At 41.9% G+C, this 18,776-nt stretch overlaps 1 protein-coding gene across 1 annotated transcript in view; it reads left to right on the top strand.

Moving 5' to 3' along the window:
• Window positions 1-18,776, top strand: part of PEX7 (peroxisomal biogenesis factor 7) — a 54,387-nt gene that overhangs the window by 17,620 nt on the left and 17,991 nt on the right. The window contains exons 6-9 of the mRNA XM_068150349.1: window positions 4,224-4,330; window positions 5,555-5,668; window positions 8,169-8,224; window positions 15,101-15,200. Of these exons, the coding sequence (XP_068006450.1) occupies window positions 4,224-4,330; window positions 5,555-5,668; window positions 8,169-8,224; window positions 15,101-15,200 (377 nt within the window). The remainder of the gene's footprint in view (window positions 1-4,223; window positions 4,331-5,554; window positions 5,669-8,168; window positions 8,225-15,100; window positions 15,201-18,776) is intronic.

Consider the following 18,776-nt stretch of genomic DNA (forward strand, 5'->3'; position numbering starts at 1 on the left):
AAAAGGGTTGAATGAGTCATTGTATCCTTTGCCCAAAAGGTCTCTTTTTTTCTTCTTTTCTCTTCCTTTTTTTTCCAATGGGCAATCACTCTCTCTGTGTAGAATTTCCTCCTAACATCCAGCCTGAACGTCCCCTGGCACAGCCTGAGACTGTGTCCTCTTGTTCTGGTGCTGGTTGCCTGGGAGAAGAGACCAGCCCCTGCCTGTCTACAGCCTCCCTTCAGGTAGTTGTAGAGAGCAATAAGGTCTCCCCTGAGCCTCCTCTTCTCCAGGCTAAGCAACCCCAGCTCCCTCAGCCTCTCCTCATAGGGCTTGTGTTCCAAACCCCTCACCAACTTTGTTGCTTTCTCTGTGAGTAAACAGCCAGTCTAAAACCTACATGAAGTTTAAATCTTAAATAAACTGTATCTCTTCACGATCATACATTGTCATTCACATTAGCTGTCTTTATCCTGTGTACGGGGCTGATGCACTTAGAGATGAGCATCTCTTTCAAACGTTTTGAATAGATGAGTATATATTGTGCAGCTCTATTGACTCGGCCAAGATTTCACAAATATTCATTAAAATGAAAGAAAGCAAGTATAATATACAAACAAATCTGGAATCATAATTATCTAACAGACCAGCAAAAATCTGTTGCCATAGAGAAATTGCTTGTTACAGAAATAGAAATATTTGGGGAGGGAATTGTTTGTTGGCCACTTTTCTCTTTACTTACTTTGGGAAGCCAACTGGAGAAGTGACTTAGTGAATATGAGGTGTGCTTTGCTTTTGCTTTCTATTACTATTATTATCCTACTCCTGCTTTACCATATGGAATACATCCTTCATAATGCAGAGTTGAAGGAGTCTTGGAAATGTGAATATTCCAAAATTTTTAACAGCAACTTTTGTTAAAATTAAAAGTGTTTCTGTCATAGTATCATAGTAGTATCATAGTATCAGTCAGGGTTGGAAGGGACCACAAGGATCAGCTAGTTCCAACTCCCCTGCCATGGGCAGGGACACCCCACACTAGATCAGGCTGGCCAGAGCCTCATCCAGCCTGATCTTAAACACCTCCAGGGACGGGGCCTTGACCACCTCCCTGGACAACCCATTTCAGGGTTTCACCACTCTCATGGTGAAGAACTTCCTCCTCACATCCAGCCTGAATCTCCCCACCTCCATCTTCATTCTGTTCCCCCTAGTCCTATCACTACCTGAGATCCTGAGAAGTCCTTCCCCAGCCTTCCTGTAGGCCCCCTTCAGATACTGGAAGGCCACAATTAGGTCTCCTCGGAGCTTTCTCTTCTCCAGACTGAACAGCCCCAACTCTTTCAGTCTGTCCTCATAGGAGAGGTGCTCCAGCCCTCTGATCATCCTCGTGGCCCTTCTCTGGACACATTCCAGCACCTCCATATCCCTCTTGTAATAGGGTCTCCAGAACTGGACACGGTACTCCAGGTGGGGTCTCAGCAGAGCTGAGTAGAGGGGGAGGATCACCTCCCTCGACCTGCTGGCCACACTTCTCTTGATGCAGCCCAGGATCTGATTGGCTTTGCGGGCTGCAAGTGCACACTGAGAGCTCATGTTGAGCTTCTTGTCCACCAGCACCCCCAAGTCTCTCTCCTCAGGGCTGCTTTCCAGCCAGTTACTGCCCAGCCTGTATTTTTGCCTGGGATTTAGTCGACCCAGATGCAGGACCCTGTCTGTCTACCTATCTATAGTGAGATCATGGAAAGGTGTTTGAGGTTAAAAAAAAAAGAGTTTCTTGAAGTATGTTTATCAGCTGGTGTTAATTAATCTGATTCTTCTCCTTAAATGGAAAAATTGGATTTGCCATTGGCAAAATTTCTCTTCACAGAAAGGTTCACTTGCATGCTGTGTTACTTCATCAAAAACCACTTCACAAATAGTGCCAGGCAGAATGAATAACAATTCAGTCTAGCATTTTCAAAGAAAAAAAAAGGAAAATGGCTTTTTCTTGTGCATCAGCTTTTTCTATTACAAAAGAAATAATGGAGACAATTGTACATTTATAGTGTCAAATTTGTTATTGGCTGAGCAACTTTTCCAAGTGTTTTTGGCCCTCACAATACTACTGTGGCTCATCTCTGTAGCAGTTCTTTCTAGTTTACCTGGATTTATATGTTTATTTGCTGGGGAAAAATGATCCTGTCTGTAGTGAAATATGTGTTTCCCCTTCAAATCTAAGTTATCTGATGAAATTGAAATAAAAGCTTTTTAAGAAGCACATTATAATATCTCAGACTTAATACTCAAACTGAAGCTGATTAGTAAGGCTAATGGTGGGTGGATGGGCATGCTGCCTTTTTTTTTTGCCAAGACCCTGCTGGTCCTGTTTCTTCCTCTCCATATGTTACCCTGGTTTTTATAAGCACTGTAGTGATATTTGGGTCTTCAGCTGACTTCAGGGTATCATTGTCAGGAGTACATACATACACCAAGCACTTGCACTTGACCGTATTAAAATAGGTAAGGGGAGTGAAAACTGTGAAAAAATGTGTGCTATTCCCACCTTATAGGTAAGGAATTTATCCACCAAAGAGTACAGGATCTCTTGCAATCATTGAGTCTCAGGAAAAGCCAACCAACAATCAGAGCAGAGCTTCCCATGATCTGTTTACTAGCACAGTGAAAGCCATTCTTGTGTCAGGTAGTAGAACCAAGCGCTTTTCACCTTCATTTTTGTGGTGTTTTCTATGTTACTGCAAAGTCTACAGTGCCTGGTGGTTTGTGCAGTAGGAATATTATTGTTGTGGCTCTAGGGCTGGTTTTAGAATAGAATAGAATAGAATAGAATAGAATAGAATAGAATAGAATAGAATAGAATAGAATAGAATAGAATAGAATAGAATAGACCAGACCAGACCAGACCAGGTTGGAAGAGATCTTCAAGATCATCGTGTCCAACCTATCATCCAACACTACCTAATCAACTGTTTGAACTGTAGACAGTTTCTTGAAAAGAGCTATGATTTTGTGTCCAGATGTACATTTTTATGGCCAATTACCAACTGGGCACTAAATCCATCAAAATGCTTGTATCTAAACAGCATAAAAACAGTAACTATTGATGATAACCAATTTAAGTATCCCAGAAGTGTTTCTGCTAAAGAAACATTTTTAATTCCTTCAATATGAAGGTAAAACCACAGGTTCTTTAGTTTAGGTAATACTGATAATGCTTTCTGTAGAAGTCATGGGTGTTTGGATACAGCTTCTAGTGATTTAATTTGTCTATTGAACAAACACAGGCAAAATCATGTGTCTCAGTCCAGAGAGGGTAAGAGACTCAGTTCTTTTGAATATTCCTGTGTTATGAAATTAGAGGCACAAGTAAGGCCAAAATATCAACAGAGAGGCTATTTATTAACAGAATAAAGTGGATGGATCAGAAGGAGAGAGAGAGAGAATAGAGAGAGAGAAGAGGGAGAGAGAAGAGGAAAGGAATTCTATTACCACCCCCCACCTCTGAAGTTGGTTTGAGTCTGTGGAGGAAGGGTGCTGTCTAGTTGGCTGGGCTGTCTTTGCTGGAGGAGGGGAGGGAGAGATCCCAAAGTCCAAGTCCTTCTCTGAGCAGCCTCTTCAGCTCCGTGAGCTCAGCAGGCAGAACTCAGGACACAGAGAGAGGATTCCTCCTGGTCTGCTTCTTCCAGGCTACATGGTGATGTCTCTGTCCTTTTCTCTCCTGGTATTTTCTTCAGTTCTCTTCAGAGCAGCATTGCCCAGGTCTTTTCCTTCTCTCGAGCCAGTAGTTACTCAGGTCTTTCTATACAGTTTTTCAGGTATGTGTCCAGGTGGTGAAACCATTGTCCTTTTCACCATCCTCCCTTTCCAGGGTAGCTGATGGGTAGAGATGATCTTGTCTATGCACATTCCAGAGAGTCATTATCCAGTGGCTACTGCCCGATACACATCAGCTCTTGTCTGGGCAAAGAGCAAAGGTGATTTGATCTTTGTTGATTCACATCAAGAGAGACAAGATCTATTCTCTTACATCATGAATTCCAATTAATTTTGTATCTCTTAATAAATAAATGGGCTACAGAGTCATTTTTTTGCTGATAATGTGTTTACTTTATTTGGCATGAGTGTCTCCATATAATAGTTTGTATTTCATAGAGCTAAGAAACAATTGTCTATTAAGTACGAGTAGGTTAACCTTATTCCTGTAACAGCTTCAGCAACGCTGAATCAATTTCTCTTTGTTTCAGGTGACCAGACTTTACGAATTTGGGATATAAAAGCCCCAGGAGTCAAACTTGTGATACCAGCACACCAGGCTGAGATCTTGAGCTGTGACTGGTGCAAATATGATGAGGTATAAACTTGCATGTCCAGCTGTTTTCCTAATTGAACTAATCTGCTTGAATAGCAGGAGTTGGGTGTTTTTAAATGCAACATTAATACATCTTTTCTTTATAAAAACACGTCTCACTGCTTTGTTGCTCTCACGTGCTACTACATCTTCAGGAAAATATTAAATAGAATAGAATAGGATTAACCAGGTTGGAAGAGAACCTTTGAGATCATCGTGTCCAACCTATCATCCAACACTATCTAATCAACTAAACCATGGCACCAACCACCCCATCAAGTCTCTTCCTAAACACCTCCAGTGACTCTACCCCCTCCCTGGGCAGCCCATTCCAATGGCCAATCACTCTTTCTATGAAGAACTTCTTCCTCACATCTATCCTAAACCTCCCCTGGTGCAGCTTGAGACTGTGTCCCCTTGTTCTGGTGCTGGTTGCGTGGGAGAGGAGACCAACCCCCATCTCGCTACAAACCTCCCTCCAGGTATTTGTAGCAGCAATAAGGTCTCCCATAAGCCTCCCCTTCCCAGGCTAAGCAACCCCAGTTCCCTCAGCCTCTCCTCACAGGGCTTGTGCTCCAAACCCCTCCCCAGCTTTGTTGCCCTTCTCTGCACATGTTCCAGCAACTCAACATCCTTCTTAAACTGAGGGGCCCAGAACTGGACACAGGACTCAAGGTGTAGCCTAACCAGTGCTGAGTACAGGGGCAGAATGACCTCCCTGCTCCTGCTGGCCACACTGTTCCTGATCCAGGCCAGGATATCATTGGCCTTCTTGGCCGCCTGGGCACACTGCTGGCTCATGTTCATCCTACTATCAACCAGTACCCCCAGGTCCCTCTCTACCTGGCTGCTCTCCAGCCACTCTGACCCCAGCCTGTAGCACTGCATGAGGTTGTTGTGGCCAATGTGCAGAACCTGGCACTAGGATGTGTTAAATCTCGTGCTGTTGGACTCTGCCCAACTGTCCAGCCTGTTGAGGTCCCTCTGCAATGGTCCAACAGATAGATGGCCCAAACAGATCAGAGGTTTTGCTTTTATTTTGTGTAGTGATCCATATCAGAGAAACAGTTTGTATTTTTGTTTGGTATATTTTACATGCTGGAGTCTTCATTTGTGATTTATGCATCTGCGTTGTTTGATTTATCTAACTTTTGTAGCCAACACACACATTGCTGCAACTTAGTAATTAAATTGTCCTGATGTACCTCTGTCTTATCAAATCATCAGAACCTGCTGGTGACTGGGGCAGTTGACTGCAGCTTGAAAGGCTGGGATTTGCGGAACATCCGGCAACCAGTGTTCGTCTTGCTTGGTCATACCTATGCTATCAGAAGAGTCAAAGTAAGTTGTGTTTTCTTCTCCACTGCCCACCACTGAATTGTTGCACACATTTTTCTGGAAAGCAGAAATGGTTTATATTATCTAATAACTACAAAACTAAAATAAAAGGTGTGAAGATTCTAGATGCTCCAGTGACTCTCCTTGGAAACTTACAGCTTAGAACTAATTTCTCTGCTGTCTGTCCTCCTGGATTGGGTGAGGAAGAGCACTGCCAGCAAAATCAGGGGTGTGATCGTGCCGTGCTACTCTCCACCAGTGAGACAACATGTGGAGTGCTGGATCCAGTTGTGGGATTCCCAGTACAAGGAAGACATGGGCATACTGGAGTAAATTCAGCAATGGGCCACAAAAAATATTAAGGGACTGGAGGTCCTGTCCTACCAGGAGAGGTCGAGGCAGCTAGAATTTTAGTGTGAAGACGAGAAGGCTCAGGGAGGATCTTACCACTGTGTAGAAACAATTGGGAAATCAGAAACAAAACAAACCCTGACTTAGTGGTATCTAGTGAGAGGACCAGAGGTGACTGACACAAACTGAAATACAGGACATGCTGTGTAAACATACTGCACTGGTCCCAAAGGCTGCATATGCATACATGTGCAAAGGAGAGGTATGTGAGAGTACACAACTTCCATTCCATCTCAGCAGGCTGTTATAGTTTCTGTTTCAAGACAGGCATAGTCCTTGTGGACATAAGGTATGAGACTGTGGGCCAGGACTTAGAGGTGATGCAGCATATCTACACTTGTGTGGTAGAATTCACCAGACACAGAAAATGAAGAGAAAGACCAGGATGCTACTAAATAGAGACAGCTGTGCCCATTGACGTTGCTCCCTCTGAAACTGTGCTGATACTAGCCATTATAAAGCTGTGCAGCAAGCTGGCTTAGCTGATTGCTGTGACTGAAAATCCTGTCCTTAAAAGTGACTAGTTTCTGTTTAGATCACCAAGCTGTTTCAATTTGTCACTCCTCTGCACAATTGCTAGCCCTGAAACAAAAGAGAAGGACAGGAGCACACAGCCTGAAGTGGAAAGGGAAGGCTACAAGTCTTGGCAGCAGTGTACTCTTAAATTAGCTTAAACCAACCATGAAATCACGGTCTTCAGTTCTCTCTCTTTTGTCTTCTGTTGTCTTGCTCAAGATTGTGCTGCCAGATCTGAGGCTGGCAGGGAATTCTACCCAACACAACACTGTCAGGATTTCTGCAAATTTCTCGCGGTGTTCCACTGCAGTGCAGGACATTACCAACGCAGGTTGCTGGAGCCCATTTCACAGGAGATTTTGCCATCAGTGTATTTGGATGTTTCATAGGTTTCACTGATTTCAATTTGCTATACTGAAATGTAGTTACAGTTTCTGAGTTTATGTAGGAAGATGTTTGGATGAATGGTCTGCAAAAATATCGGAGGTCAAGTAAATATTGGCCAAAATAGAGGGCAAAAAGAAAAGTTATATTACAGTATCACCAAGGTTGGAAGAGACCTCAAAGATCATCAAGTCCAACCTGTCACCATAGACCACATGACTAGACCATGGCACCAAGTGCCACGTCCAATCCCCTTTTGAACACCTCCAGTGACAGAGACTCCACCACCTCCCTGGGCAGCCCATTCCAATGACGAATCACTCTCTCAGTGAAGAACTTTCTCCTCACCTCGAGCCTAAACTTCCCTGGCGCAGCTTGAGACTGTGTCCTCTTGTTCTGATGCTGGTTGCCTGGGAGAAGAGACCAACCCCTTCCTGGCGACAACCACCTTTCAGGTAGTTGTAGAGGGCAATGAGGTCACCCCTGAGCTTCCTCTTCTCCAGGCTAAACAATCCCAGCTCCCTCAGCCTCTCCTCACAGGGCTTGTGCTCGAGGCCTCTCCCCAGCCTTGTTGCCCTTCTCTGGACATGTTCAAGTGTTTTGATGTCCTTCTTAAACTGAGGGGCCCAGAACTGGACACAGTACTCAAGGTGTGGCCTAACCAGTGCAGAGCACAGGGGCACAATGACTTCCCTGCTCCTGCTGGCCACACTATTCTTAATGCAGGCCAGGATGCCATTGGCCTTCTTGGCCACCTGGGCACACTGCTGGCTCATGTTTTAGGACAGTAATATATCTTACATTCTCTGCACTATGCCACAAAGTTTCTCTCTCTGAAAATAATAAATTGGTCACATAGCTTTTCTGGAACCCAGTTTATATAATGAGATGATACTCAGCTTGTTAGCCAAAAGGAGAATTTAATCAGTGTTTGTATGACTGTCCTAAAACTTCTTACCTTTACAGAAGGATTGTTTGGCACTGATCTAATGAAATAAAACCAAATCAGAGTCCCCAAGAACAGAAGTATTCTGAACAGGGAAATTCCACATAGTCTGTTTTGTTGCAGCATGCTATGGTACCTACCAAGACAGTTTAAACAGTTACACCTTGGTTACTTACTACTTGTAATAAGTCCTGTATGTTCAAAATGTTTTTAATTTTAAAGTTGACCTGTTTTGTTTTCTTGCAGTTTTCACCATTCCATGCAACCTTATTGGCCTCTTGCTCCTATGATTTTACTGTGAGGTATGGTACTTGTTTTTCAGTTGGATAAAAATGAAAGATAATCCATCATCACGTGGCTTGCAATAGAAAGCACTTCTAAAATGGACATGCTGAACTGCAGTTAGTATTGCTATCAACTTTTTTCTGTCTTCATAATCTGTGTTAAAAATGCATGGGTTCTACACTTAAAGGCTAGCCCAATTACTCTTCTGAATGATACCTGCTCTGACAGATGCTTCCTTGAATTCTTTTCACATCACTCTGCTGAATGTAGTTGCATCTGGCTGTGATAGTGTCTGGTAAGAAGATAATAACCTCTTAAATGAATGTAGGTAGGTGGCTTTGTATGTTTCTGTGACATGTTTTTATTTAAGCTGTTTATGAGCAAAGCTTTTATCCTTCCAGTATCTGAGAAAGCTTTAGTATTTAATTCCATAAGGTGCATGCTGAAGTTCTCTAGACAGTAGTTTTGCAAATTGCCCTTCCTGCCCTTCTGATGCTGCTGAGAGTTTTCTACTACAGCTGATTTAAAGCTGATTAAAAGTCCTAAGAAGTTTGAATTCATATTAGGACTTCTTTAACATACACAGTGTCAAAAGTCAATATGAAATACATTCCTGAATATTTTAGTCACATTCTTTGATCTACATTTTAATTGTGTAACATGCAGTGACTCTAGTAGTAAGCCGAGCTTGGATCAAGTGTCTGCACCAAAAAAAAAAAGTGTATAATTGCTGGAGACTGCATCTTGTTGCATTTCTTCTAGATGTATGTGTCTGCAAACCCAACTTGATGCCTTGGAAGGTTTTGTTGCCTTCCTTGGGATGAGGAGAGATGGAGAGACACTGCTAGGGTTTGTCCAGATTCAGTACACTGTCTTTCTTCAGTTACCTCTATGAGTTCCCATGTTACTGAAAGAGGTGACTGTGAATCTATCAAGGGTGGCGCTGGGAACCCAGGAGGTGTTTTTCTTGATCCTGACAGCAAAGAAGAAAGGTTCAGGTAGGAAAAGACAAGTCAACCCTTGCTTGCATAGCTGGTGTCATAAGGAGAACTTTGTCTTTTGCAATCACGGGATCCTCACTGGGTACTGTGAAGCAAGCAGAAGATCCACCTGGCAAAGTTGTGCAAGAGCATCTTTGCCAACAGTCTTGCTTAACCTAGTGAAGGGTATTGTAAACTACCAGGACAGAGCAACCATATCCTAAAGAGAAGGCCTGAGGATCACAGAAGAGTGGGAAACAGCTTAATACCAGAGGCTTTTGCACTTTCTCTGTGAAAGCAAATCAACACCAGTATACAGCAGAGGACACATAAGGGGAATTGGAAGTCTGCATGCAGCAGCAGAATTGTGGCCTTTTGGGGATTATAGAGAGGTGGCATGACCACGCACAAGACTGGAGTGCTGCAAGGGACAAATTCTTCTCAGGAGAGAGAGGTTAGGAAAGTGAGGTGATGGTAATGGTGTGTCTGTGAGTTTAGCAGTCCCATCACTCCCTTAAAATTTTCAGACCCTGTATGGGCTTGTTCCTTGCACTTACCTCTTGTAGATTAGACCTGGATGATGAGCTTCTATAATACCCCTGTCCCCCATAGGCATGTCAATATTTCAGTAAAAGACTTCAGTGCTTGAGAACCTTTCCTACACTTAGGTAGTTTCTCTGTTGCTTGCTCTTACAAGGGGTATTGCCTTGCAAGGGATAGCCTGTTGTGTGGTTGGTGCCAGGAATTTGGCAGTGTAAGTGCTGTGATGTGCATATGTATATAGCTTTCTAGACTGCTGTGCCAGCATTCTGTTTTAGAGTGCTTCATTTTACTTTTGTTTAAAATGTAATTCTAATAGAACACTGCACAGTGGTCTGTGGCAAGTTATTTATGGGCTCTTATTTAACATCCTTTACTGATGCAGTGTGAGTGTATTGTTTCTCAAAAGGTTTCCGAGCGTATGATAAAAAGTGGTAATTAGTTTCTTCCAATGGCCTTGTCTGAGCAGTAAGACTAATAATCAGGATGCTGGTGCATTGAGGTGACTCGATTATGTTGTCATGCTCTTCCCATTTTTGACACCAGCTATGTATCCTTCAGATTTGGCACTACTGTGATCCATGCAGTATTGAAATCCAGACTGGACATTTTCACGTGGCACCAGTCAGTAAAGATGAGGAGAGCTCCTAGCTCATGTAGCAGTGCCCATAAATGCTGAGCTTCAGGACTTCTTCACAAATGTCCTTTAAAACAGATTAACTGATAAGAAGCAGAGAGATTGTTAACAGCAGCTTAATGGTGATCTTGTTCTTTTATTTTCCTTAATGTTCCTATTTAAGGCTCAGAATTGTCTGTAAGCATTAACATGTAGTAGACAACTGAATGCAGTATAGTTTACTGTTTAAGCTCTGTAATCTTAAATATTACTGAAGCTTTATTGTTTTACTTAAACAAATACAAATCTTACAGTGAGCAAGCTGCCATATAAGAGGCAGGGGTTTAGCTTCAGGTAGAACAGCTAGTTTGACATGTAATGACAATGTGTTACCTTAAAGCAAAAAATAGTAGGTTGAAAGCAAAGTCACCAATGCTTAGCTTCATCCTTTGCAAATAGGATAATCGTTGCATGTGTGCCCTATATTCAAGCTTCTAAAAGGAAAATGGCTCAAATGTCAGCTTCATACTAGGGGCTAAGAAAAAGAGGGTCTAGGTTTGAACTTGAGTTTTTACATACTTGGGCATAATAATTTGGATTTTACCCCTGTCTAGTAAATGCCTCATTGAGACTTCTTTTTGATACATACATACACACACACACACACACATATATATATATATATAAAATATTTATGTATTTATATGTATATAAAATTTCCTTACTTTTTGGAGTAGTTTAGGAAAAATATAGATTAATTAAAGAGTAGTTTTAACACTGATGAATCATTAAAGTGTCAGGAAATTCAAAAAGTACTATATAATTTCCAGGACTTACTTAGGTCTGCATGAGTGTTCTGAAGCCTTATCTCTATCAGAATTCAGTTTGAAAGAACATCAGTGTCATCTCTTACTGGAATCACTGGTTTATATTTTTGGACTCTCCAGTATATAAAAAAAAAAAATCTAGGTGCATTAAGCACAGATGGTGCTCACTAAAATTTAAACAGAAGATCTGATAAATTGTAGAACTTCATTAAGCTGATACCAGGCCAGATCTTGACATGTATTCACAGCAGCTTGCTGTGATTTTTGTTGAAAGTTGTACTATGCTGGACATTATATCTGCAAGATGCTTTAAGGTAAACCACTATGTCCAGCTCTCTGTAGCTTTATACAAGTTCTGTAACTTGGATCACAGAGTCTGAAACCTATTTCAGAATTAGTTATTTTGGATCCTCTTTCATTTCATTTGGCACTCAAGCAATTCTTCCTCCTTTTTTGCTGCTTATGGAAGATAATAGTTTGAATAAAGGCTTTCTCTTATACCCAAGCTGCTTCATCATGTCAATACATTACTGGAAATGTAATGAAGTAATCTCTTAAAGATGTTATTGTGGGAGTAGTTAGATGTTCCCAATTAATGCCTGAAGTAATGACACTGCCCTGATTGGCCTGTGTCCAAAAAGTATCTTGACAATAAGTTCAACTTAGAAGTTTTTCTAATTTGCAGGAATAACTTTTACAGGTTCTTTGCACAGGGGTGAGAGAATGAGAGCAGGAGAATGAATTGTGAGATACACATGTAGCAAACAGCACTGAATTCTGGGTTGCCCTTGAAAGCTTGTGGTGACGTTAATAATTGAGTGAGCTTTTATGGGAAGCAGTCTCACACACACCTAAAAATTTCATGTATGAAGATCCCTTCTGTCTGAAACCCAAGAGCAGTGGTGAAGTATAGATGATGGAGATTGGAATCAATACGGCTGACCAATATGATCGAGTATTGTTCCTTTATTGTTCCAGTATTGCAGGCCTATGGTGCAGGCCTGTGGTGCGAGTATAGCACAGTAAAGTGTAGAAGAAGAAGAGACAGGAAAGGCAGAAGTGCGTAGCAAGAGAACTTCTACAACTTATGTAAACTCGGAGTGCCTTGTTGGCGTGGCTTCATTGGTTCCCTATGAGTGAGCGCACATCGCACTATTATAGATTATTGGTCCAACTACTAACGACACAATGAGGTTGTTGATGCAGGTGCAGGTCCTGTTGTCCCAAGATAACTTTCCATGTTTATAACTACCAGTGCCTTGTTTCAGTTACATGCTGCAGGCACAGCACTGTTTTGCTACACTGCTAGCTGACTCTGCACTTTTGCTGAGCATGGCCTACCACCATGTCAGGCTCTAGGCCTGCACTGCCAGATTGCTCACACTGCTCGTTGCCAGCATTGCCACAGTGAAGCTTTCCTCCAAATGTGGGGTTTTGTTATTGTTCCCCAGGAAATGGACTTGAGGAGTTGTGTTCTTTATTCTTTCATCTGTTCATTTTCCCTGAATTATTTTGTAAAGTAACTTCTGAACCTATTGAAAATGTCATTGGATCTGATGGAAGAGTTTTAGTCTGAGTTTACTAAGTTTGTGCAAATTTAGCAGAAACTCCTGAGCATACAAGAAGGGAAATCTGAAATCTGGAGCAGTGAATGGTACAAAGTACAAAATCCATAGGATGACAGGCTTTTTCTCTTTATTCAATGGCTTGTTTAGAAGAAGCAGTCTCCTTGCTATGTAGCTTATGAATTGTGTGTGGAATACATGTAGAACAAGTAGCAAACTACAACCAAAGGGCAAAATACACACTTTCAACAATTCCAGTGAATAAAAAATAATATAATATATTCATACAGGTTTCAGGGTGTCTAAAGTATGACTGCAATTCTGAGTGCTAGTTTTATGTGTGTGATGTGGGTAAAAATGGCAGTTCCAAGTGACACACCTCTGGCTGTACAGGCTACATAGACTTCTAATGGACCCTAAAGCGTGTGTGGTTGTCTAGTCCGCTGCTGAAGTTCATGCTGCTAGCTGTGTAAGTACACCTACAATTAAAAGCAATGTGAACACACCTACTTGTGCTATGAATGCACCTTCATTTTGCTGTGCAGCTGTCATGCTGGGATAAACACTGTCTTACCAAACCTGCATTGCACTTTCAGTCTTCTGAGTGCAATGGAAGTTCGCTCTTAGGAGAATACTCTTGTCACTATGCAGGTTTGGGAGGCTCACTTATAGATGGTGTTTTTCACTTTGGACTGCAAAATCATTGTGAGAGCCATAATTGTCCTCAATGGTTTTCAGCCTTGAGACTTCTTTTTTTGACTTTTACTAGTAACTATTTTTATATCAACCCCCCAAAATAATTATTTTTATATCCCAGACAGTCTGTGGAACTTGGACTAAGTTGCAGTACTCTTTATACTGCTTTTGACTTTTCACAGACATGACTTCATAGAACAACCACTAAACTGTCCTATGTTTAAAATGGATCAAAAAGTCTTTAAAGTTTTTCTTCATGTAGATCTGAAGTTGGCTCTCTAATCTTAGTTTTCAGTTATGAGCATCTGTATTTCAAGAGTTAATGTGGTAAGAAAGGTTGCCACTATTACTTAGAAAAAAACCCAAAATCTGTTTCCTTACCTACTTGTGAGTGCATGTGGGAGGGTGAAAATGCTGAGATGGTCTTTTGTTCCTCTGTCCTGCAAAATAACTCATTTATCTTAGGTCTCAGGAACTAGGAAAAAGTTAAGAGGATTGTTGCTATGGTGTAGCCACTGTGCTGATACCACTCTGCTCATTTGTGAAGGAAATTGCATCTACATGTTAAACAAACTGACTGCCCTGCTCCCAGTGTTTGCTGTTTTAACTGAATTGGTGGGAACATAACAGTGTTTTCAGTGTAGCTGGTCTGATAATGAATTGTTCTTATGAAGTATTGTCACTCTCCCCAATAGGAGCAAGGCAGAGAGCCCTCTGTCATTACAGAAGTAAGGCATATGATTGACCACTATGAGAAAATTCAAGCTGTTGAAAATTTGATTACAGCTGTCAGCCCTAAAAATGTGCTGTGCTTGGCAGCCCATGGACTTTTCTAAGCAGTACATACAACACCAAAAGGAAATCCACATCTTTCTTTTGTGCCATTATATGGTGTCTATTCCTGAATCCTCTTTTCATGACTGAGATTTCTTATACTTTCATCCCATCTTCCTTTCTGCCTCTCATATCCTTGCTGGTAGATGGAGATTTCACTTCACAAATCTATTTCCTAAACATTTACATCAACCAAGGCTGGAAAGAAAAATTGCTTTTTGAAATATGTATTAGTGCAATTAACTGTATCATGCAACTTGTCATTGTGATACAAATTTGTTATTAAACTAAATTCTAATAAACTAAATAAACTAAATGTAAACTGAAACTAATAAACTAAATGTTATTAATACTAAGTTCTGTTTTACAGTCTCAAGTTTTACACTGGGACTGACCAATTTCTCTAAATGAGTGTATAATTCTCATTAAATACAGACCCCATAGTGAACAATACCAAAACCTGGGAAAAATCATAAACTGTGCTCATGCCTTTCAGGTATAGAATTCCCCAACCATCAAAAAGTGGAAAAGAGTATTGCACCCTATATTCTGTTCTAATAATGTCCCAATGGCTGCTGTTTGGTGGCAGTTTTGATCTCAGTTTCTGCAACAGGAGGCAAAGATGGGTTTGCCCAGTGAGGTTTAATTTATGCAAATCAGCAGATGGCTTTGCAGGAATATGATCTGTTATGTTTCCTAAGTGGGTGCGTTTGCTTTTTTGAACACCCTGGCAGCCTTTCAATTACTTTAATTGTGGTTTATTTGAATTATTTTAATTTTCTTCCCCTTTTCTTTCTTCCTCTTTCTCTCTCCCCCTCCTTCCCTCACTCTGTAGATTCTGGGACTTTTCCAAACCTAATCCGTTGCTGGAAACAGTTGAGCATCATACTGAATTCACATGTGGACTGGATTTAAGCCTTCACAACCGTGGTCAGGTAAGATCTGGAATGAATTTACTTTTCCCTTGCCTCTTACAGCCACTGTGGTCATGGCTGTACTGCACAACTCAGATCCTAAATAAGAGCCTGAATAAAGCTTCTGGAAGTCTGTCTGAATGCTTATTAAATAAACCTCACTTTAGATCCATCTTTCTCTATAAAGCAGTTACTTGGGCTGGGTAGGAGAGGAGGGCAGGACAGATGGAATTGCAAAATCAGACAGCTGAAAGCCGTGGTGATCTCAGGGCAAAATGCTGTAGTTTTGTCTCAGAAGGGATAGACAAGAGCCTAGAATGCCAAGAGGATATACAGAGCTTTCTTCCATCTACTTAGAATGTCCAGTTAAATGTTGTTAGAGTGTCACATAACACCTAGACTTGGTTTGTCATAATATTTGGAGTACTAGAAGAGGCTTAATATGTAACTAAAATTGTAAAGCCTCAGCTATTAACGTGAATGAGTGGAACCTATTTTACCAGGAACACCTATTCAGGCATTGGTTGTGTAGGGTTCTCTGCTGCTTCTGTTGCTGCAATTGTTTGTGTTTTGTAAAGGATTGTATGTAACAAACTGTTGTTTTCAGGCAAGAAAGGCAGAAAAACTAAATCTTTAAAATGAGAAAGCCCATAGTTTTCACACAGAAATTACTGTCACTGAATTAACTAACTAATGCTCCATTTAATGGGCTACAGACAACATTTGCATCTAGATTCTAATACATACCCCAGATAAAAATGACTTGTAACATCTGTGTTGAAATTCTGATTGGACAAAGCAAATAAAACCATCATAATTTTTCCTACTCGTAAAAGGATACAGGAGAAAGATGTAAGTTTGGCAAACTATTTGGCTTGATACATGTGGAACCATTCTAACCAAATGCTAGCTTGAAGAGTTTCCTGCCTGGTTGCTTGTTCTCTTGTGGTGAGAGCAACAGAACACTGGAACAGGCTGCTCAGTGAGGTTTTGGAGTCTTCTTCTCTGGAGACTTTCAAAACCTGCCTGAATGCATTCCTGTGTGGCCTACCTTAGGTGATCCTGCTTTGGAAGAGGGGTTGGACCTTCCAACCCTTAATATTGTGTGATTCTGTGATTTTGCTGCCTCAGAGGTGCTGCAGTAACTGTCCACAAGGCTGTGCTGTGAATCACATAGGGGAATTTGTCAGACTGAAAAAAAAATTAAGTTACAGGGGTTTTTCTTTGTCAGGGCAGGGCAAGAATAGCTTAAAGGACAGTTGCTGGGAATGAAAACTTCATCTGAAGTTGACTGCATAAATATAGTTCTAGCTGAATTGGATACAGCTGGGGTTGTTTAGCCTGGAGAAGAGGAGGCTCAGGGGAGACCTTACTGCTGTCTACAACTACCTGAAAGGTGGTTGCAGCCAGGAGGGAGTTGGTCTCTTCTCTCAAGCAATCAGCACCAGAACAAGAGGACACAGTCTCAAGCTGCACCAGGGGAAGTTTAGGCTCGAGGTGAGGAGAAAGTTCTTCACTGAGAGAGTTGTTAGCCATTGGAATGGGCTGCCCAGGGAGGTGGTGGAGTCGCCATCCCTGGAGGTGCTCAAGAGGGGATTGGACGTGGCACTTGGTGCCATGGTTTAGTCATGAGGTCTGTGGTGACAGGTTGGACTTGATGATCTTTGAGGTCTCTTCCAACCTTGGTGATTCTGTGATTCAGAGGGAGCAGCAAGCTTAGCATGGTGCATTTCAGCCGTAGAGTGCTGTATCACTGCATGCTCTGAGCCCAGTTCAGCTTTCCATGAAGTAGGTGTGGGTTTTGCTATGGATCTGAATGAGGCAAGAAGATTTTGCTTCCTTTTATATTGAGGATGCGATGGTATCTTGATTATAACCCTGTTGCAAAGAGCCCTGTGTGTTACCTAATGGGTCTCAGTGGATGGGGTTTCTGATTGTCTGGCTAGATGTGATTACTTTTTATTCAACTTATCTGCAAACTTGGAGATGCCACCGTGTGGATACTCTTTGTTTTGTAACTGCAATGTATGGAATAGCCTTCCTGGAATAAGGCCAAGTAAGTGCTTATTGATTAGGTCATGAATTCAAAGCAACCATCTGCATGTGCAGTTGTACATTGGAAAAAGGAAAATGATGGTGTGCCTACTCATCTACATTATGCATTTATGCATCCAGTGATATTTTTCCCCCCCCAAATTCTGCAAGTCCAACGTTGGACTTAATGCACAAAATCAGTAAATCTGAGGTACATATTCATACACAGTGCATGCCAGAGTGCCTTCCAGACAGAAGATTTGCAGCTGCAACAACTTTAATATTCTGGGTTTTTTTTCTATTGAGTTGATTTAATATATTGTGAGGGTTGGATATCACAGCAATTCAAAAATGTAAACAGTCTGTTTTTTAAAGAAGTTTAAAAACCTGCCACATAATTTAACTACAAAAATAGGATAGGATAGAGTAAACCAGGTTGGAAAAGACCTTCAAGATCATCACATCCAACCCATCAACCAATCCAACCCACCTAAACAACTAACCCATGGCACCAAGCACCCCATCAAGTCTCCTCCTGAACACCTCCAATGACAGTGACTCCACCACCTCCCCAGGCAGCCCATTCCAATGGGCAATCACTCTCTCTGTAGAGAACTTCTTCCTAACATCCAACCTATACCTCCCCTGGTGCAGCCTGAGACTGTGTCCTCTTGTTCTGGTACTGGCTGCCTGGGAGCAGAGACCAACATCTGCCTGTCTACAGCCTCCCTTCAGGTAGTTGTAGAGAGCAATAAGGTCACCCCTGAGTCTCCTCTTCTCCAGGCTAAGCAACCCCAGCTCCCTCAGTCTTTCCTCATAGGGCCTTGTGCTCCAAACCCCTCACCAACTTCATTGCCCTTCTCTGGACTCGTTCCAGCAAGTCAACATCCTTCCTAAACTGAGGGGCCCAGAACTGGACACAGTACTCGAGGTGTGGCCTAACCAGTGCAGTGTGCAGGGGCAGAATGACCTCCCTGCTCCTGCTGGCCACACTGTTCCTGATGCAGGCCAGGATGCCACTGGCCCTCTTGGCTGCCTGGGCACACTGCAGGCTCATGTTCAGCCTACCATCAACCAGTACCCCCAGGTTGCTCTCCACCTGGCCACTCTCCAGCCACTCTGACCCCAGCCTGTAGCTCTGCATGGGGTTGTTGTGGCCAATGTGCAGAACCCAGCACTTCCTGAATAGTTGCTTCTTGTATGAGCACTTGAACTTTTTCCTTGGCTTCTACATCAATCCAACAAAGATTATTTGCTTAAATTTTATCCTGCTGTTTCCACTATGCAGGTTGCTTTCATGTCTGCTCTCTATCAGTACCTGATAATAATCCCCAGTCATGGCTGTTCCACATGCATTTGTATGACTGGTGATTTTCACTGTGTGCTTTATAAGGAGTTACGACTTGGGATTTGAACTGCTTCTCTCCTCCTTGCAGGCAGGGTACTTCATTCCTAATGGACAAGCTATTCATTTACAGTCAAATTAAGTGCCATTCTGGTCATTAACCTTTGCTTTTGTTCTTAATGATATTTTTGTTGTCTAGCCAGATTATCATTTCTGTG

Source organism: Melanerpes formicivorus, unplaced genomic scaffold (genome assembly GCF_026170545.1).
Source record: "Melanerpes formicivorus ecotype bairdi unplaced genomic scaffold, bMelFor1.0.p_v2 SCAF_2, whole genome shotgun sequence".
NCBI classification, from domain to species: Eukaryota; Metazoa; Chordata; class Aves; order Piciformes; family Picidae; genus Melanerpes; species Melanerpes formicivorus.